The 22149-nt window shown below is 52.7% G+C and overlaps 1 protein-coding gene across 1 annotated transcript; it reads right to left on the bottom strand.

Moving 5' to 3' along the window:
* Nucleotides 1-2899: 2899 nt before the first annotated feature.
* LOC116879415 (vitamin D3 hydroxylase-associated protein-like) lies at nt 2900-19230 on the bottom strand. Its single transcript, XM_032877679.1, is given in 16 exon segments — nt 2900-3247; nt 4877-4935; nt 4938-5021; nt 6705-6813; nt 7251-7290; nt 7929-7972; nt 8526-8625; nt 8946-9043; nt 9991-10116; nt 11299-11423; nt 11830-11879; nt 13080-13286; nt 13834-13967; nt 14298-14447; nt 14650-14763; nt 18966-19230. Coding segments are annotated over 16 exon segments (1818 nt in total). The 5' UTR covers nt 19215-19230; the 3' UTR covers nt 2900-3118.
* Nucleotides 19231-22149: the final 2919 nt, after the last annotated feature.

Below are 22149 nucleotides of genomic sequence, written 5' to 3'. Positions count from 1 at the left end.
CCAGTTCCTATCTCTCCCGGTCTCTGCGGGTCTCTGGCCCTCTCCTTCTCCCAGTCTCTCTCCCCGTGGCTCTCTCCCTGCCGGTTTCTGGCTCCATCTCTCCCCGCCTATCCCTCCCGAGGCCGGGCGGGGGAAATCGCTCCGTAAATAGGCGGATGGCCCCGGGCGCTCCGGGCGCAGACACTCGTTTTTAGAGCCGGTAATTGACTCCTTTCAGTTGATAATTCATGGCTTGCATATGCGCTTTAATGCGGGCGCCCGGGGAGGCACGGCGGGCGGGGCGGCCAGAGCGCGGGGCAGGCGGCGAAGCGGCCGGTGAAGGAGCCTGACTCTGTTGGCCCGGGTACCGGAGAGGAGGGGGCGCCTCTGCCGGGGTCTGTGGGCCCCGGCCACCCGACACAGCTGACGGAATTGGAGTGCGATGGGTTAGGTGGAAAGGCCGGCGGTCCCTGGGCCCGTGGGACACGCAGGGCTGGCTGGCAGAGCCTTCCAAATGAAGAGGGGAGCGGGGAGACACACGGATCTCCCCTTTCCCTGTGCAACCACTGAGGAAACAGGGGCCTGGAAAGAGGATAGCTCTTACCTGCATGCCACAGCACAGAAACAAGACCAGAACTCAAGGTACCCCCTTCCCCTTCCCAAAGGGTCCTAGCAGGGGGCTCAGGGCCAGCCTTTGTAGACACCCCCTCCTCTTTCCCAGCTAAATTCCTCCCCTGGAGTGACCACCACCCTACTGCTCTAAGGCTCCTCCAGGAGGAGCTGGCTTTTCCTGGTGAACTCTGGACATCCTGCGACTGACTCCTAGGCTGGGGAGGGAACCTTGAGTCCTCTCCCACCTGGCTGTCACTGTCCGTGGATCGGTCTCATCCTGTGGCTGTGCCTGATGTAATCACTTCCATCTCACAGAAAAAGCAGGCTCAAAGTAGCTGGGAGACTTCCCCACCGCCCCAGAGGAGGCTGAGCCAGAAGCTGGACCCCGCAGGTGTGCCTTCTACAGTGGAAGTAGCAGCCGCGGGAAGGGGAGAAGGAGGCGAGGCCCTGACCCGGGACATCCCATCCGCACCCACTCACGGCCTCAGCCACTAAGACAAAGGGCGCCGAGGAAGCCAATGACCTGCCCACAGTCGCGCAGACCAGGGGCTGATTTCAGCTGAAGATGGTGCTGGTACGTTACAGGCCAGAGCTGGAGCTGGAGCTGGGGAGAAAGGCAGTTGTTGACCCCAATTTCAGCTCAGGAGAAACAAGAGAAAGCCCAGCCTGGAGGGAAATCGGGCCTGAGGCTGGATTTCCCATTAAATGGGCCTGCTTGGGCTGGTATCTGCCACTCTTTCCCTAGGCTCATTTCAGACAAGAATAGAAGTCTGCCCCCTATCTCTTATAATCTACTAATGTTTAAACGGCCAGCTTATTCCTATGCCCCCCAATCTCGGTCTCCCCACCTCTAGTTTTCCCATCTGTGTTTAGACTGGGAAAAGACCTGGAGACAGTGCGTCTGAAAGCTGAAAGCAAGGTCCCTGCAGGGCTGTGTAAAGCTCAATGCTGCCCCCTGGTGCCCAAACTGTTTGCAGCCTGTTGGAGTGAGGGAGGTGCAGAACTCACTTGAGGTAGAAAAATACCTCGGCACTCCAACCCCTTCCCCCTCCCCACCCCCAACCATTTTCTCCCAGCCTCTTAGACCTCCCTCTTATGGGGGAGAGAGGAGAGAGCACAAGCCCTGCTAGCCCTGTGTGAGGAGAAACCATGAATCTCTTTCTCCAGCAGGGATCTCAGACTGAGTGGTAGAGCCTACAAGAGGCAGAGGCCCCAGTGAGGTCAGCAATGACCCTGTCTCATGTGCACCTGGACATCCCAGATGGTTCCTTCTGTGGTAGGTGGACTTGGGGCTTCCCTCCTCGTGCAATTCCTTCTTAGCTAAACTTCTCCGGTCTTTTTCTGCCTGAAATTCCATCATTTGTGTTCAGAGGAGGTACTCAACAAATGTAGGATGGATGGCCATACAAATGACTGGAAGGAAGGGTGAAATCTATTCCTCTGCATTGAGGTTTTATCTCCAGAAAGTCTCTGCTATCAAGCACAGAGAGGAAGGAGTCCATTAGTTTGCCGAGCTTCCTGGAAATAGTACTGTAAGAGGAGTGAGAGACAGAAAGGGTAAGTTTTAATGGGGAAGGACCTCGAGAGAGTTCCTGAAGGTAAAGTCATGGGAGAGTTGGAGGGATCAAAGAAGGCTTCCTGGAGGAAGTGGCATTTGATGCAGGGCCCCAAGGACAAAGAAGCAGTGAAGGCATTTGGGTGGAGGGAACAGTGTGACAGAGGTACAGAGGCAGAAGTGCGAAGTGGGCTCTTGGCCGCAGCAAGGCTCTGGGTTGAGGAAACAGAGGGAGGTTACACTGTGGCAGAGCCCTGGCAGAGGAGGTCGGGGAGGACCTTAGGAGCTGCTGAGTGTCAAACCAAGAAAGGTGCTTTGCAGGCTAAGCACTGGATTATGAGCTTGGGTCTGCATCCCAACCCAGGATCTGTTCTCACGGGTTTCACTCCCTTGGACACACTCTTTGGAATTTTCTTTAGGGGGCAGTGGGAGCCATGGCAAGTTCTTGATCAGGGAAGTGCTTAGAAGTCACAGGTCACAGAACAGTCAAGTTGACAGGTACCATGGACCTCATCTAATCTAAACCTTTCAATCTGTAGATGAGAAAGCCGACGTCCAGAAAGGCGAAGTAACTTGCCCAGTGTCACACAGCAAGCCGGGGCAGAGCCAGGACTTGGACCCAGGTCACCAGCCTCTCTGTTTGGGGCTCTTTCCCCTCTGCTGCAATCTGGGATATCATCTGGGGGGACTCAGCTGGAGGCAGAAGTCCACCAGGAAGCTACAGCCCCACCTAGAACAGAGATCACAAAGCCGACCAGTCAGAAATGTTTATTGAGCCCTCACCCTGTGCCCCATCTTGGGCCAATCTGAGGAGTCCGTGTATTGAATACCCACACAGAAGGACAACAAAGCAAAGGAATCTGGTGGGCTTCTGGGAGGAGGAAACACACAGAAGATAGAGTATCCATGAGAAGGGGCATCAAGAGCAGACTTGGATGAGGAAGTAAGAAGGCCTCCGGGAGGAGTAGCCCATCACTCGGGTTCCCTGTGGTTCTTGGCCAAGGTCTCCACCTCCTTCATGAACCAGAGACACAGCTCTTCTTCCCATGGCAAAGCAACGCACTGCACAGCCACAGGAAGTCCTATGGATCCTTGTACTGCCTGCCCAGAGAGAAGGTAGATGGACTTAAGAGCCTGCTTTCCACTCTCAGGCCCCATGCCCCGCCTCCTTCACCACTCATAGGCATTATTAGTTCAAACATCTCATCCCCAATCTATATTAAGAGAGAGAGATCCTGGATCTCAGATCCCAGCCTTCCTCAGCTCTCAGTGAAACCTGAAAAAACTATTCTGACTTTGTCTATCTCTAATTCTCCAGGGTTAAGATGTAAAATTTGCTCCTTGTGCAGACAGCCGACTACAATTATGAAATAAAAAACCGAGTATCCACCCAATGTTCTCAGCAAAGGAATAAAGAATATGCAAATCCTGATCCCAAGCCTGGTCATACTTCCTCTGTGAAAAAGGTACCCTGACCCCAAACACAGACTCAGGAACATGGGGACTGAACCTGAGTCCCGGCTATGAAATCCAAACATACTTAGAGGCATTCAGGAATGTTTCCATTGTTTTATGATGATAAGATACAAGCCCTTATTGTCTTCGTCACTGGAGCCAAGTCAACCAGCTTGGAGTCCTGGCTCCCTCCACGTGACCTGCCTATGGGGTGTGGCAGCATGGTCGGTCAAGTCTCTTAACCTGTGTGTGCCTCCATTTCCAACTTCATAAAACCTCACAGGACAGTTATGGGATTTAATGATTTAATATATATACAGCACTTTTAAACAGCTCCTGGAACAGAGTAAGAGCTCAAGACACATTAAATAGTATCATTATTGTTATTTTCTCAGAATTCAGGTCAGCAGTTCCACTGGGTGACTCTAGCACTAAAATCAATTTCCAAAAAAGTAAGTTACTTAATGTCTGACTCAGACACACACATACTTTTCAGAGTCAGTCTCTCTCTCTCTCTCCCCTTCTCCCTGTCACCCAGGACAAGGTTGTTATTTTAGATCATGCATTAAATATGCACATAAAAATATTTCCTTTTGTGAGCCACTTCTGAATTAGTAATAAGAAGTATACACTTTCTATTTCCAAAGCCTTATACTGATTGCTTCACTGTTTTTCTTTTTTTTAAGAATTTATTTGTCTAAGAGAGAGAACGCACATGAGAGGGGGGAGCAGCAGGCAGAGAGAGAAGCAGGCTCCCTGCCATGCAAGGAGCCCAATGTGGGACTCAATCCCAGGACTCTGGGATCATGACCTGAGCTGAAGGCAGCCACTTAACCTACTGAGCCACCCAGGCGCCCCATGCTTCACTGCTTTTCAATTGAGCCTTTAGGACAACCCTGCGGGGTAGATATTTTAATTCCCATTTTCCTGGCAAAGAAGTTGAGGCTCAGAGAGGAGCAGGGTCCAGCCCAGTTCCCTAGTAAGCTCCTAACAAGGGGCACTGGCTCCACTCTTCCTGCCTCTGGGATCAACTTTCCCTAACGGAAGTGTCTAGAAGACCAGTGGTTTTGTATTCTCCCGGGGCAAGGACAGAGGCTGACTTGGAGCTCAGAGGGTGTGTCCTCGGAGATGGGGAGAAACCACGGTACAAGCAATAAAGAATAAACACTGGGAATGACTGACCCGACCCCACACCCACTCTCCCTGACCGGGATGGAGGCAAGACTCAGTCCTGGCTTGCGCCCCCGGGGGAGAGGCCTGGAGAGAGAAACCGACCTCCCGGAAACATTTGTCAGAAGAATCTTCGTAGTATCCCTTGTAGAAGGCCAGTTCTCCTCGTCCTGCAGCGTCACAGTGGTGACCGGCACCACGCCAGCGAGGAAGTTGAGGACGTTGTACAGGCTCAAGTAGGAGGAGACATCTGTAGGCAGAGGCAGGCAAGCGCAGATCAGCGGACAAAAGACAGGTAGGGAAGAGTGTTGAATGAGCGCCCCCTCTGAGGTCATTCTCGGAACTGCAGCCCTCTGGACTCGCAATAGCGCCGCGTTTGGGGCCGGGAATCCACCTGACGGCAGCGGCCTCCTGCTCTCCCCAGAGTGGAGGGAAAGAGAGAATGGTCACTACTGAAGCCTTCCTCAGTGCCAGGCACTGTGTGGCCTCTCTCCACAGCGGATCCTTGAGTCCTCTCCACCCCTGTGAGGCAGAATGACTCTTCGTGTGAACAATAAGGACACCGAGGTGGTGGACCGTTGGCTGGTTTTTCACAGACCACACAGCTGATGACCGCTGAAGCGTGCAGGGAGGGTAACCCTGAGTTAAAAGGCATCTCCTCTACAGCAGCCACCTGTTTGTAGGGAGTGAGTGATGGAGGGAATGAGAAGAAGGAGTGAGACGGAGGGAGTGAGAAGTTTGTAGGAAGTGAGAAGACAGCCAGTGATGTCAGCAGATGCCATGGGCGCAGGACCAGGTGTGGGATGTGCCTTTGGGCAGTCGCTGTGGGGAGACCCAGGGAAGGGGAGTCTAGGCTTGAGGTGGGTTTTCATTCTGCCTTGATAACACCTCTGAGAACTGCACCTGAGCTGGGCAAGGGCGTCATCTCAGGGGGCCTACGCCAAAGCCACCTTGTGAAGGAGGGCAGCAGGAAGCCAGTTAAGAGTGACTGTGTATGCCAAGTGAAAGAAGCCGGACACAAAAGCCCCCTTCCTTCTGATTCCATTTGTATGAAATCCTAGAAAAGGCAAGACTATAATGACAGAAAGAAGATCAGCGGTTTCGGTTTGCAAGGGTGGTGTGAACTGCAAAGGGCCATCAGGGAAATTTGCCATATGATAAAAATAGTCTGTATTTTTATTATGGTGGTAGTTACACAGCCAGATGCATTTGTTAAAATTTATCAAATTACACTGAAAATTGGTGGGTTTCATTGCATGTGAATTATATTTCAGTAGAGTTCGTTTTCTTCCTTTCCTTTTTTTTTTTTTTCCTTTTTTAAGTAAACTCTGTACTCAACATGGGGTTTGAACTCATGACCCTGAGATCCAGAGGTACATGCTCTATTGACTGAGCCAGTCAGGGGACCCTTAGTAAAATTCATTTAAAAAGTGAATGGAAATTGTGAGTGTCTGCTAATAGGTACAGGGCTTCTCTTCTAGAAAATGGAAATGTTCTGGAATTAGATAGTGGTAGTGGTTTCATGGCATTCTAAATATACTCTAAACCACTGAATTGGACACCTTAAAATGGTGAAATTATGTTATCTGAATTTTACCTCAATTTAAGAAATTTTTTATTTATTTAATTTTTCAAAAGATTTTATATATTTATTTAACAGAGAGAGAGCGCAAGCAGGAGGGGAAGCAGGCAGAGGGAGAGGGAGAAGCAGACGCCCCAATGAGCAGGGAGCCCCATGCGGGGCCCAAGCCCAGGACCCTGGGATCATAAGCTGAGCAAAAGGCAGATGCTTAATGACTGAGCCCCCAGGCACCCCAAGAAATTTTTTTTAAGTAGTGAATGGTGACAGAGGTCAAGGCCACAGAAGCTGTGGCAGGACTCTGGAGTCCTGGACTCCGGGTCTCAACCCCACCAGGACCCAGGTTCCTCTCACCTAACGTCATGTTAGAATAGCCTGTACAGAAGGCAGGGGCCAGAACTGGCGTCAGCAGTACATCTAGATCCAGGGACCTCCACTTGCTTATGAACTCTTGCTTATATTCCTGCAGGGACAGTGGTGGAGGGAGGGGTAAAACCAGCAGAGGTCACTGTTTGCAGAACAAGGTCAAGCACTACCACGCCCAGTGGTATTAAACCTCAGAAAGAATTCCCAGGCTGTGAGATGCAGATTGAGATACCTGGAGGGAGAGGTTGGGGGGAGGGTCAGGGCCTTCCCAGGGGCTGAGGTGAAGCGATGGGAAGGGGAGTCTTAGGCTGCAATTATCTGGGAACAATGTATCATCCTAGCCCCGAAGAGATGGACTAAATTAACCTCCAGGTCACCAAGCCTCCCCATCCAGGTATAGCTGGGCCTGCCCTGCAGGCCAGGCCAGAGTTCTGCCCCCACCCCCATTCCCCAATCTGGCCACTCCTGTCACCACCCAGGTCTCTGCTGCCCCTGTTCCAGGGGTCCCTTGAGGTCACTTCAGGCACACATCACCTCCACAGCTGTGTGATGCTCCCACAGTTTCTTGGGAGTCCTGGGGGAATAAATAAGAGAAGTCCAAAGATCAGAATGGGAGGACCCCCTTTTATACAAACGGGGACATTTCCATGGAGAGCTAGAGCCTAATCTCCATGCGGGCTGCAAATCAGCTGATGGGCCAGGAATGCCCCTGTGTCTTGTTCACTGCCCAGAACACCTTGCCTGCCCAGTGCTCACAAGAGTCCACACCCTCTGGTCAATGCCCCACCAGCACCACCACCAGCCACAGGGACTCACAGGCTCCCCCCAAAGCCACAGTTTCTTCCCCTAACCTGTGAGGTCCCCACTCAGCCCTCAGGCCACTCCAGCCCCAATTCCAACCCTAATCCCAACCCTAACCCAAACCCAATCTCAGCTCAGGCCCAGACTTTACCCCAGCCTAAGCTAATTCGAGCCTGAACTCAGAGATTAACTCCAAATCAAACCCAGCCCCCAAATAGCCCCAATCTCAACCCCGCTCAAAAGCCTAAATTTAACCAGTGTCAGACATGACCCTAAAAACCTAATTAGATCCCAAAGCCTAAATAGCCCTTGCCCCCAGTGGATGCCAACTCTAGCTATATGGCCTTTGCTTAATTCCCCCCACCCCATGGAAGATGCTTGTGAACGTCACCTGAGGACACTAGCACTCACCCCACGCCATGAATCTCTTTCATCTTCTGGCTAGCTCGGGGCTCCTAGAGAGGCGGAGAAGAGAGACCCATTCAGAAACCACAGGGCAGGGGCGCCTGGGTGGCTCAGTGGGTTAAGCCGCTGCCTTCGGCTCAGGTCATGATCTCAGGGTCCTGGGATCTAGTCCCGCATCGGGCTCCTTGCTCGGCAGGGAGTCTGCTTCCCTCTCTCTCTCTGCCTGCTTCTCTGTCTACTTGTGATCTCTCTCTGTCAAATAAATAAATAAAATCTTTAAAAAAAAGAAAAAAGAAACCACAGGGCAACACCTGCCTGCCCAGAATCGGGGTCCGGGAAAAGCAACTCTATTCAGCACACTGACATGGAAGCTTCTACTCCTTTCCAGCCTTTAGCCCCCCACCCTCTCTCTAAAACCCCTTCTTCTTTCTGAGATGCACCCCTCTCTCTCTGAAAGCACCCCTCTCCTTTGGACCCCATCAGCCCTTTCAGTTCCTCTTCTCTGAGCCCCCACCACTCTCTGGGCCCCATTCTGAGTCCTTCTCCTCTCTGGGCTTCTCCCCTCCTGAATGCCTCCCACACTCACTGAAGGTCCACACTCACTATGTACTTCAGGATACGGTCCAAGAAACCCTTGAGTGGGCCTGGCAGACAGAGCAGGTTGACAGTTGTCTTTATGCAAGGGTCCACAATGTCCCCCTCACTGAGGAGCCACAGACACGTATCCAGTCAGTTACAATCTTTCAGCCATCGACCGGCCCTCCTACCTACCCAGCTCCTGCTCCGGAGGGAAGCCATGGAAGGAGGTGAGACCAAAGAAATGCATCTGTTCCCACCAGCACCGCCCCTGGAACACGTGCATCCTGGAGACGGAGCCCAGGTTGCTGACTTCTTGTTTAAGGTCACACAATTAACCAGAGGCATCCCACCAGCACAGGCCCACAGAGCCCCTTCCTAGGTCTCAAGGCACCACCATCCCCGTCCCCAGCCCCACACCCGACATCTGAGTCCCGACAAACATACAGCTTCTCCAGAAGGGTGGCCCCTCCATCGCCAAACAGACCTCCCATGAAAAGGTGTTGGACAGCATACTCTATACGGGGGATGGAGAAGGGGATGATATGGGGAGACAGAGACTGAGTCAGGGCCTGGAGTGCTACCCACCCCACCAGGGATTCTCAGCATCCCTCAGGACTTTTTAAAAAATTATTTATTTATTTATTTATTTATTTATTTATTTATTTATTTGACAGAGAGAGAGAGAGAGAGAGAGATCACAAGTAGGCATAGCGGCAGGCAGAGGGAGAGGGAGAAGCAGGCTCCCCAAGGGGAGCCTGATGTTGGGCTTGATCCCAGGACCCTGGGATCATGACCTGAGCCGAAGGCAGACACTCAACTGACTGAGCCACCCAGGCGCCCCTACATCCTTCAGGATTTAAAGAGAGGACAGGACATCACCTCTCCTCTCCATCCACCTGAGCCCCTCTGCTGCCATGCCACTCCTTCACCCCCCACGGAGAGACCATGGCATTCAAGCAGCCCTCCTTTCCTTCCTGCTTCACTGAGATCCTGTCCCAGACCACATGCTTCATTGAATCTTCACAGCCACCCCATGTGGTAGAAAACTGAGGCTCAGGGGGGGTAAGAGACTGGCCCAAGATTGCATAGATCCATGTGTCGCCAACCAGCAATTCTTAAAAGGGAGGCATGACCAGGACAAGCCACTGGTTGTGAGAGGCAGGGGCTGGGGTGGGGTGGGGGGTGCGGAAGGTGATTTTTGAGGACTGAGATCTCCTCACAGCCATCTGTTGGAGGCAACAGAAACCCAAGCTATAGGAATTAAAGGAGTGAGTCCCTGAATCCCCACCCCTGAAGAGGGAAGCTGCAAAATCTTGATGCCTTCCTCACATTGGGGGAGGGGGCCCACTCTGCTCCCACCTGCAGCCCATCAGCTTTCCCCAGGAAGCATAGAGGAAACACGGTGATGTTAGCAGCTCAGACTCAGATATAACTTCCTTTCTCTCCAAGAATGGCCCAGCCCAGCATGCCCACCAGTCTGGCTGCCTACCTGACGTCCTGCATCCTGGAGCAGCCTGGAGGTGAGCCTCATGGCCCTGGCCATGCTAGGAGTTGGCTGGGTGAAGCCATCAGATTCACAGTAACCTATTCGAAGGAGCTGGTTACTGGAGTACACCTGTGGGCAAGAGGGGCTGGGTGGGGCTCTCAGAGGAGAGTAGGTCTCTTCAAGAGCCAGACTGGGACCTTGGGCCACAGCTGTGGCCTACACCTTGGGTCCCGGGGAATCTACAGAAACTCCCCAAGACCCCGTTGGACCCTCTCTATATACTTTCCATGCTCTGGGTCCTCTGGAGAAACCCTTGGAAGGATTAATGGATAGGCAAATGATTGGGTGGATGACGTGGATAGGTAGATAGATAATAGATTCATGAATGAGTAGGTGGCCATATGTATGACCTGGTGAATGGGTAGGTGGGCAGAGGGTTGAATGGATAGATGGGTGGGTGGAATGGATGGTTGGAATTGAGTTGGGGTGGGGGGACAGGTAAGTAAGTAAGTAGATGAATAGACACAAAGACCTTTAAGTTAAAAAACAGCCAGGAGAGGATGGAGATGGAGAAATTAGTAGAGGTAAGTAATGGATGACAGAAAATGATCACAGGTTGATTGTATTCAGACATGTGTAGAGATCAGATGAATAGACATCAACTGAGTGGTAGACAGAGACTCTCCCTATGGAGAGGGTTCTAGAGCAGATAGGGCTGGATTCAAAGCCCAACTCTGCCAGTTACTAGCTCTGTGATCATAGGCAAGTCACTTCATTTCCCCTCAGTCTCCTTCCCTGTAAATGAGAAGCACAATGCGCATTCTATTGAGTGAGTATTAGGATGAACTACAAAGAGCCTGAACATAGTAGATTCCAATAATTGTCACTGAATAAACTAATGCATAAATGAAGCCTGCCAAAGCTGGCAGGGCCTGGAGCAATCTTCTGGTCCAACCTCTTTACCACACCCCTGGGGAGCCTGGGGCCTACGAAGAGATGGTACTTGGCCAAGGTTACCTAGAGGACCGGAAGCCCAGCTTAACCAGATACCAGACATGCTGAGTGTCATGTCTGTGTCTGTCTGGAGCCCCTCTCTGGGGGGCAGTGTTAGCTACAGTGCCAAGCAGCTGAGAGGCCAAAGCAGCTGGTGTCCAGCAGGGATGGGAGTTGAATATGACTGATCATGTGGGCTTCTTGGTCACTGTACCTTGGGCTGGGGGAGGTGGTCTTCACAGAAGATAGTCAGATGGTAGACAGGTCAATGAGGAAGGAAAGGAGGGGAGAGGTGGGAGCCCTCCAGAGCCAGCTCACCTCCTCCCTGAAGGGCATAAAAGGCACGGTGGGGTCCAGCCGGTGCATGTCTTCACTTAGCAGTGCTCGCAAACACAGCGCCAGGCTCTCCTCATCCCGGGCCATGGGGCCAGCCACTGTAGTCACTGAACAGAAACGAGGCAGATTCCTCTTATCCTTTCTGCTCCCAGGGACCCCCACTGCCTGGCCTCAGAGGGTGGGGCCCGGGGCCATGATCAGGTCACAGTGTCCTGGGGCCGGGGACAGGGAGAGTCGGCACACTGGGAAAGCAGCTTAGGTGCCTGACAGGAGAATCTCAGCTGGGGCAGAGCGTCAAGAGACAAGTAGGAGAGATTAAAGCTCCGTTGTAAGAATCACTTCTCATGGGACTCGGGGGAGGCCGGCTGGGATCCTTGCTGTTCCTTCGGACTGCTTTATCACCAGTGGGGCAAGTCTGTGTGAGATAGGGCTGAGTGAAATGTCCTTGGGAGCGAGGAAGGCTGACGGGTTGTCTCTGGATGGGTGTGTCCACAGGCACAGCGGGTTGCTTACCAGATTTCTCGCCCTTGACAACAGCCGCAACAACGGCAACTCCGGAGTAGCTGCAAAACCCCGCCCCCACCCAGAGCCCAGCTCAGTGCTTGAAGGAAGGGGCCGGCCAAGCACTCCCCCAGGCCCCAGCACCAGCAAGAGGAGTTGCTTCAACCTTGCTGTGACCCCTAGTACCCACAGCATCAAGTCTAGCCTCTATGATGGCCTTCAAGGCTCTGCAGTATCAACTCCTTCCACAGCGTCCCCTTCTAGCCCTTCCACACACACATACTGCTCTGGGCAAAGAAAGCTGCTCACAGGTTATAGCCTTCTAGACTCTACACCATCTCTGCATACCCATCCTTCAAAACCACCTTCAGATTCTGCCTCTTCCAGGAAGCCTTCCCTTCCCTTGCCCTGCCTCTGAAAGTTTAAAGTCTAGGCTTTTAAGAAATCTCTGTTGAAGAAAAGGTCAGCTTCATCCTGTGAATTTCTACAAGCTTTGACCCTCTCCTAGAGCCCCATCACTTTCTGACTCAGCCATTTGCATGTCTAATAGCACAACAAGGGCAGGGACCGGGTCTGAGACTGTTCTGTGTCCCCAGCGCACGGGCTACCACAGTGCAGGTACTTGGGGAGGAGGGCCTGAAAGATGGGTGGATAAAGGAACAGAGACGGATACGGATGGACAGATAGACGGCTAGATGAACAGCTGATGGGGAGATAAATGGATGAGTGAGTGAACTAATGAACGGAAGAAGGATTGTATATGAATTTGCCAAGGGCAGGGATGTTTGTCCTTTTTTTAAATCGATATATCCCCAGTTCCTAGTACGGTACTAGTCACAGAGTAAACACTCAATAAATATCTGTTAGATAAATTAAATGGTGGATAAATAGTGAAATTAATTGATGGCTAGAGACTGGGATGATGACTGCATAAGTGGATGAATGGACAAAGGATGGATAGATGGAAAAATGGATAGACCAATGAGCGACTAAGGGAACAGGTAGGTCAATGGATAGATGTAAAGATGAATGAATTCATGAACAAATAAATTAATGAGTGTGTGGAAGGCCTTTTCTCCTGCCACCTATACCAGACATGGTGTGCTGATCTGGAACTGAAGCAGGAGCTATTTGAAGCCCACATACAGTTAGCCGCTTCCCCGAGTACTGAGGTGAGTGGATAAGAGTTGATGTACCAATAGGTCTCTGTTCCCCTAGGCTGGGCTGAGTCTCCCCCTCCCCCCATCACCAGCACCAAGTACCTGAGGCGGTATCCAGTGGTCCTCAAGCCACAGACACCACAAAAGCTGGCTGGTATGCGGATGCTGCCCCCACTGTCGGTCCCCATGTCCAGGATGGAACCCCGTTGTGCCAGCATGACTCCCTCACCCCCTGAGGAGCCCCCAGGTGTCTTCTTCAAGTTCAGAGGGTGCAGGGTCTGTCCGCAGATGGGGTTGCTGCAATAAAAGCTGACGGAAGCAGAAGAAAAGGAGCTGGGAGGTGAAAGTCTCCCCGAAGAGACTGACCCCCTCAGGAGTCAACCCCAGGCCCACTTTGGCTCCCCAGCTCCTCCCCAGGGCTGAGCCCTCCCAGTCTCCCTTACGGCTGAGGTGAGGGCCCACTGCTGCAGGGAAGACCAAGAGTGGACGCCAACCACAGCTCCTAACTTAAGGACAGGAGCCCCCAGCCCTGCTGTCAGAATTGGCAACAGGTTCCTCACAAAAGTAGGTACACTAAATGCCAAGGGAGAGGAGAGAAAAGCTGGGATAAACACAGCGATGAAACTCTTCAGAACCTCAGAGCCTGAGGGCCTGTAGAGACTATGAAGTCCACCCACACATTACAAGACGAGGGAGCCAAGGCTCAGAGGGCAGAAAAGACATGCTCAAGAACATAGGTCCTCACAGCCTGCTTGACTGGTCCGCACCTCACCCCTCCACCCTGAGCCAGGACTTTAAGTTGCTGTCAGTCCTGGGCCCAGCCCCAAACCCAGCCCCGCCTACCCACTTCAGAGACCTGAACAGCGTCTGTGGGATGTTGGTCTTAACGAAGGGAATAGCTCCCTGAGCCTTGAGCACTTCCACAATGACCCCGTCCTTGGCTGCTGGCTTCTCCAGGAACTGGGCCAGGCCACACGTAGAGTCATGGCCCTGCAAGGAAGTGACATTAAGGCCAGGCCCTAGGGATCAGAATGCAACTTCCCAGAGAACAGACTCTCCTCACTCTGCTCCCATTCCACGCATTGTCACGGCCTCTGAAATGCGTGGACACTGCACCCTTAGGAGGATTCATGAGCAGCAGGAGAACGTGGTGGGCCAGAGCCAGACGCCTGAGTTCAGATCCCAGCTGGCCACTTTCTAATTGTGGACCTTCGGTAACAGAACTCACCCAATGTCCCACACTCAGATGCGCACGGGCTCAATGACGTAGGGGCACACTCACACACATGTACACATGTGAACATACGCCTCACAGCCCACCTTGCAGTCATAGGTGTCCTTCAGGCTGATGGGGACCCCATAGAGGAGGCCCCTCTCAGTCTTCTGGAGCTTCTTCAATGCCTGCAGTTGCTCCTCACACTCGCCCAGGAAATCCCTGAGGCAGTTTACCTCCTTATGTACCTTCAGTGCCTGAGCGACATTGATGGAGACCAGACATGGAGCACTCAGTCACCCACCATCCTGACCCAGAGCAGAATAGAAATGGCGGATGACTGTGGCATGCGTTCCCTCCCACGTCAGCCATAGTGCCACAATGTTATACCCATCCCCCACCTCCTGTGAGGAGGACAAAGGGTGAGAACCCCCACGCCCCTCCGGAGCCAACCGCCACCTCCTCTAAGTAACTACAGAGGACGCTCTCCAGACTGAGCTCGTCATCCTGCAGCTTCTGGGCCAGCCTCTCCAGGGGCAGCTCCAGAATGGCCTTGGGGTCCAGGGAGGGCTCCTGTGGAGAGGGAGGGCAGAGGTCAATGACTGATTCACTCCAGTCCACTCGCACATGCTCAACCTCACATCCCCACACAGTTGCACACCCATCCATGTGCCCAGCCCGTGCCCCTGGACTCGCCCTTAGCATGAAGAACATTTCCTGAGCGGGCGCAAGATTGGCATGAGAGTCCTACATGGCAGATGTTCCCTCTGTCTCTGCCTCCCCAGTGCCCAGCCTGAGGCCTGGCACAAAGGAAGGCCTCCCCCCTCATGTTGATACCAGAAGGGGCACAACAGCAGTGGGAGTGATTCTAGCTCATCAGACGGGGCTTCCGAGGGCCTGGCAATACATTCACCCACCCAGCTGAGTGTCCCTTGCACCTAATAGAACAAACTCATCGAAATTCACTAAACACCCGCCCAGCAAGGACAACATTCGTTCTGTTATTACTGAAGTCAGACCTCTGGCATAGATAGTACTTGCTGTGTACACCATCGTAACCATTAGGAACTCACGTGAGTACTATAGTTCTAATCATCACACCCCATTGTAGAGATGAGGACGTTAAGACATGGAGGAGTTTTTTTTTTTAAGTAGAGGAGTCAGGGATCCCTGGGTGGCACAGTCGGTTGGATGACTGACTTGGTTTCGGCTCATGGGGTGATCTCAGGCTCATGAGATCCAGTGTCAGGCTCTGTGCTCAGTACGGAGTCTCCTTGTGACCCTCTCTCCCTCTCCCCTCTCCCTCTGCCTCTTCCCCCCTGTGTGCACTCTCTCTCTCTCAAATAAATAAATCCTTAAAATAAATAAAATAATATGTACAGATCGGAGTCAGGATTCAAACACAGTCCCGTCTTCTCTCAACTACCACACTCCTATTTGTCCTGTTACGCAACTTCCCAGGAGGCTCATAAGATTGAGAGAGCTGTAATTTATTTTTTTAAGATTTATTTATTTATGGGGCGCCTGAGTGGCACAGTTGTTAAACGTCTGCCTTCCGCTCAGGTCATGATCCCAGGGTCCTGGAATGGAGTTCCACATCGAGCTCCCTGCTCAGCAGGAGGTCTATTTCTCCCTCTCCCACTCCTTCTGCCTATGTTCCCTCTCTCACTGTGTCTCTCTCTGTCAAATAAATAAATAAAATCTTTAAAAATATATTTATTTATTTATTTATTTGAGACAGAGAGAAAGCAAGGGGAAGGGGCAGAGGGAGAAACCGTCTCAGGCAGACTCTGGGCTGAGCGCAGAGCCCGACACGGGGCTCAATCTCACAAACCCTAAGGTTTCATCACCTGAACCAAAACCAAGAGTTGGAGATTTAACCAACTGAGTCACCCAGATGCCCCGAGATTGCTGTAATTTATTTTGACATTCTAAAGATTTTATTTATTTGACAGAGAGAGAGCAAGGGCGGCGGCAGACAGAGGCAGAGGGAGAAGCAGAAAAGAGGCAGACTCCCCCCTGAGTAGGGAGCCCAATGTGGGACTCAATCCCAGGACCCTGAGATCATGACCTGAGCTGAAGGCAGACGCTCAACCGACTGAGCCACCCAGGCTCCCCTTATGATGACGTTCTAATAACAATGTTTATGACTTAGTTGACAATAGAGATGTTCGATTATATAGAATCTCGGCGTTAGAATGGCTGGAGGACTGTGAGTACAATTGCTACATGTTTGGCAGAAGTCAAGAAAGGACTCAATTCCTAGAAGTGCCCTACCCCTCTTGCCACGTCCCACGGCTCTATGGCCCCATCTGGCCTTTTCCACACTCACTGGTGCTGCCTCCTATGATGGTTTAAAAGTCAAAGAAAATATATTTTAGAGTTTTAGTTAATTGATGTATTACCAGTATTTCCAAAGCAGTTGTGAAATATGCTTAATATTGTCGAAACTTCCAACGGTCGAAAGGCTAATGTCCCCCTGAGGTGACCAGAGCTTCCCAGTCAGCAGCCTCCTGCCATGAGTGGCTTGTCCATTTACCCCAGTGGACTACGAGTATTATTTTCTACATGCTCTACAGAAACACTGCCTTATCTCAGGCTTTTCTCTCTCCGGTATTGCCTTTCCTCTTCCTTCCTCCTTTTGGAAAACTCCTGCACATCTTGTAAGGCTCAGCTCCAACACCACCCCTCCGTGAAGACTTCCCCACCCCACCCTCTGCAGATGGCCCAAAGCCCTTCCTCCCAGGTCCCATAGCTCCCCAAGCATTTGGCCCTCACCACACTCAGCTGAGCTGCCTCCCGTCACAGTTTGCATAGCTCTGTTCCCACCATGATACAATACATTCAGACCAGAAGCATCTTTAAGGCAGGTCAAAGTCAGGTGTCAGATTCATTTTGATTATGAATCTGTCCCCAGGGTCCAGCAAAAGGCAAGACCCAGAGGAAACCTCTGTCAGATTTTGCTAAGCTGAACTGAACTGGATTTGTTTGAATCCTGCCAGGGTTTGACCTATGTCTCAGCCTCCTACCTCCCTGGGATGTAAAGCTGGACACCTGAGGCCTTGAGGGTATCCTTGGCAGGGGGAAGGTGCCCATGAGGACCTGTGTAGCTCCTTTGGGGAAAGAGTAAGGTACTGAAAGACAAGAGGTCTGTAGCCTTGGGGGAAAGCTGGAGACACCAGGGGTGACCTCCCCCCAAAACCCTTTCACTCCTCCAGCCAACCAGACCCACACACCCCCACCAGGTACTCAGCCCAAGAGCTCTACATACCAGACGCCCACACATACACCAAGCACACCCAGACCAACACAGAAGCAGATGTCCTCACACATCAGACACCCGACCACACAGGTACATGCTCAACCAAACATTCAGACCCAAACCTCAGACCCAAACCAGCCACCCATAGCTAGATGTACACATTCCCATCAGTAACACAACACATACATACCCACCCAGGTACACACACCACAAGCCCATAACCAAACACAGGCAGCACGCACCCAGGCACACCTCTCAACCAGCACATCATCAAAGCCAGCAGGAGACACCCACAAGCAGGTTCTGGTGTGTGCGGTAAGGGAACCCAAATCCACCACAGTGCACGCACACGTACATGCATGTTCACATGCACACGCGCGCATATGCACGCACACACACACACACACACACACATGGGAATCTTCTCCATCACACTGATTCACCACGGCAACCCCATTAGCCCAGATTTCTTGCTCACCAACCAGGGAGGGGCAGCTGCTCTCGGGGGGCAGATTGATTTATCCAACTAATTAGCCCCAATTAATATTAATACACATTCTCAGGAACTGCAGCAGCTCGGGCAGAGAAGCTGCCCCTTGGGGCCATCAATCACCATCCAGGGGACGGCAGAGGACACTCAGGAACTCCAGAGCATGGGGATAGCTCCTCAGGCACTGGCCCCAACCCCCACTCCCAGGGCTCCCAGGGAGTCCACCACTATCAGCCACAGTTGGGGACCCTAAGATGCCATGAGCTCACCCCTCGCAGGGTAGTTGGGGAGCCCAGGAAGGGGCTGTCACGTCTTCCAGACCCCACAGCGGACCCCAAGCACAAGGAAAGGTGGACCGCCTCTCCTTCCCACCTTGCTCTCTGCTACTCTAGGCAGGTTCTGCGGCGACACCCATGGCTCAGTCCTTTCACCTTCAAGTCCCAGCCCAGCCACGGTGATTGTTCCAGTGCCTTGAAATATCCCTACCTAAGCTGTCAAAAGTCCCTTTTAAGACACAGAGCTTCCTGGAAGGACCGTATCTCCCGTGACTGCCCTGTGCTTTGCATCTGTGAGCTGTTCTCAAACATTTGCAGAACCCGGGGGCAGGGGGATGGGATGGAGAACGTGTAGTCCAGGGTTCCTGGGTCAGTGGGGTGTGGGGGTACTCAGGGGCTGGAAAGAGACCTGAAGGAAGACCTCCTGCTTCCAATTGCTTCCATCAGTTTATCTTATTTCAACAAAATCTCACCCACCACATTATTGACTCACGTGCGGGTGCTGGGAGGACAAAGAAAACGCACGGCCCCCAAACTCAATGGGTTCCAAGTACACGGATGGAGGAGGAACTGACAGCAGCACAAAGAGCCAGCATGGGGAGAGCTGGGGGTGGGGGACTTCCCCCCTTCCTGCCCCAGGTTCCTTGTCTTCTGAAGGGGATGGGACAATAGTCCTGAGGTGGGATCCTCCCCAGCCCTCCTCTTGAGATGGAGGGCTGGGGAGCCTCCGGGATAGGTGTCCACTCACTTGCTGCCGGAGACGCTGGACCAGAGCCTCCATCTGCTGCAGGGCCACTGCCCTACGCTTCTGCGCCCTGGGGATCTTGTTCCGCGCGGGAGCACGCAGCCAGCAGAGCCGGGCGGCCCCCAGCAGGGCCAACAGGAGGAGCACCATCAGCCAAGCCATGCCAGGCATTATGGAACCTGTGCGGGTAGAGCCCCCTGCTTCCTTGAGAGCCCTGCTGGCTCGTTCACCCGCAGCTATATGCTCCAGCATCCTCCCACTGTGGGCCCATCAAGAGGCAAAAGCCACACATGACCCTGCACGCAGCAGAATCCAAGCCCCTCCCACCTAGTGCTTAGCCTTAGGTGGGCTTCCTGGGGCCAAAAGCCATTGGACCTCAGGCCACGCAGAGGAAGAGGCTTGGGCAGAGACAAGCCTGGAGAGGAGCCCAAGCTTGCAGCTGGGGAGGTGATCAGGCTCTGATCAGACCTCCCCACACCCTTCTCCCCGATCCCGCCCCTCAAACACCCCACCAGCACCCCTGATCTGACCCACAGCAGTTCCTAATGGAGCTGTCTCTGGGGTTTCCCATTCCTTCCAGAGTAATTGCCCACCCCCTGAACACAGTTCACAGGCTGTATTGAGGTGGACTGAATAGGTTCACTCTGGAGGGCCTCTGGGGTCGGGGCAGAGAAGCAAGCAGGGACCCCTGGGAGGCTCTAAAGGCATCAGCCTCAGGTGAGATGATGCCAGGAAGTGAGAATCGAGGTGGGCAGGCAGAGTCCTAACCCCGGCCTCTGTTACCCTCGCTGGGCTCTCATTCCTGACTGTAACACAAGGCCACATCCGTGATCCTGGGAGTCCAGACTCCCCAGTCAACTGGTTCTCCCTTCCAGACTCATTTCCCATCGTCTCTTTGTTCCAGGAGCTCCTGGTAGGCAGGGGGTTGGGGGGGGGTTGGTGGAGAGAAATATGGGGCTGTGGAGGTGAGGAGGCACCAGTGGTTTCCCAGAGGAGGAGCAGAAATAATGGGAAGTTACGGGGCTACAGAGCAGGAGGGACTCATTTGGGAGCCCTCTGGCTCTTGCTGGATCTTCTGGCCCAGCCAGAAGGGGAGAGAGGAGTGGCTGCCCGGGAGAGTGATGGCCCCGCCCTTGAAACTGCGAAGTTGGAAGCAGAATTGGGGGGAAGGAGATGTTTGTGGTTGGTAACGTTGAGTCCGAGCTCCCGAGGGTTACCCAGGGCCAGACGTGGAGTTGGCAGTTGGCCTATTGGTCATGACCTAAAGGGTAACCCCAGGTGATGAACGGGTCTCAGGAACTAAACCCTGACATTGGCAAACTCCCCAGGTCCTTCTTCCTCCTTTCGGACTATTTCCTTCCCCCGTACCAAGGCCTCCCTCGCTGAACCCTGGCTCTCCTTGATGGCTCAGCTCCCCTAGTCCATCCGGCACCCACACCCTTGACAGCACCTTAATCGTGATCCCTCCTCAATTTGCACCCCTCCATTAGCACATCACCCCATTTTATTTCTTCATCGCACTTATTAGCTGAAATCCCCTTGTTTACTTATTCCTTACCTCCCTCCCTAGAAATTAAGTTCGATAAGCAAAGACCTTGTCAGCCCTTTTCCTCTGTCCCCTGTCACAGAGCAGGTGCTTGGTAGTACTCCTTAAATGGAGGAACGATGGGCAGGCTGAGTTCTTCATTCCCACCTTTTCTTCTGTGTGTTTCTGCTGCCTCCTTCCTAACATGCTTAAGTCTCTCTCATTAAAAAAAAAAAAAAAAAAAAAAAGACGGAGCACCTGGGCAATTAGTTAAGTATCCAAGGCTTGATTTCAGCTCAGCTCATGATCTCAGGGTGGTGATCTCAGGATTGTGAGATTAAATCCCATGTCCGGCTCTGCACTGGGCCTGGAGTCAGACTGGGATTCTCTCTCTCTCTGCTCCCCCAATTTCCCCACTCACTCTCTCAAAAAAAACAAAAACAAAACCACAAGCCTTCACTAGGTACCTACAGAGTACCAGGCACTGTGGTGGGTGCTGGACACACAAGAGCAAACCCCACACACCCCGACCCCAAATGGCCTCCCCTGCCGAAGGCAGCCAGGGTTAGCGCTCCCAAATCACGGGGTGGGAAACTTGGGGAGGCAGCAGCCCAGGAGGGCTGGCAGGCTCAGGACGTGGTATTGCGGGAGTCTGTTAGAGGTGTGACAGGTCAGATTGCTCCAGTGGGTGGCCTGGAATGACACACTCCAGGGTCTTTCCTTGGCCCTGATCCGATCAATACATTTATTGGTGAGTTAGATGAAGTTAAAGCGGTCTAGTGCTCAGACTGTGGATGCATGAGTGAGAGGCAGAGCAGGAGTGGCCCACGGAGCCAGGATGCCAAAGGTTCTCAGTAGGCTGAAGCCCTGGGATGATCCTAGAAGATGTGGCTCAACAGGGATAAAGAGCAGCTATTTTCACAGTGTCCTAAATTCCAGTGATAACAACCCCAGGGAGAGGAAGGGAGGGTAGACAGGGACATGACAGGACCTCCTAGAGATACACACTAGCAGAGGAGCACCATGAATGGAACTTGCTTCTGTGGAATGGAACAGTGTTTGTGGTCCCGAGCCCAGAACCTGGTTGACCTGGGATGTCAAGGGTGTGTTCTTGGGATGACGGTGCAAGAGGAAAGCGGATACTAAGTTTGGCTTCGTGACTTCAAATCTCCGTGCAAGTCTTTGGCCTTGAACAAATTAGCAACCATTTCTGAACTTGTTTCCCTACCTATAAAATGGAAGTAATAAGGCCCATTTTTTTCCCATGGGATAATGGGCTAGCAACTCCAGAGGCTAACAGATGTTGGACTTTATTATGAAGACATGGCCCCAGGTCTGGAGTATGGACAGAAACACAAAGAAGCCCTTTTCACACAGCCTGCCGGAGGGCAGACTACCTTCTCCTTGGATAAGTGGGAGGTCTGTAGGTGCAGATGTGAGGAAGAGCAAGTACAGTGAGCAAAAGCAAACTGTGTGGGGCTGGGAGCTGTGCACACTGTCCCAAGCACCCCCCCAAGGGCCACAATGGGATGTGGGCACTTGGGAAGGGGCGGAGACCAGAGTGCTCAGCCGCCTGGTCGGGAAAGGAATGGCCTCGGGGTCAGAACCAGGAGTCTGACAGAACACAAATGATGCTAAAGGTTTCAGGCATGATCAGAATGG

Source organism: Lontra canadensis, unplaced genomic scaffold (assembly GCF_010015895.1).
Source record: "Lontra canadensis isolate GAN:19392208 unplaced genomic scaffold, GSC_riverotter_1.0 scaffold60, whole genome shotgun sequence".
Classification (NCBI taxonomy): domain Eukaryota; kingdom Metazoa; phylum Chordata; class Mammalia; order Carnivora; family Mustelidae; genus Lontra; species Lontra canadensis.
Note: the sequence above shows the minus strand (reverse complement) of the source record. Positions and strands in the feature narration are given on the sequence as shown.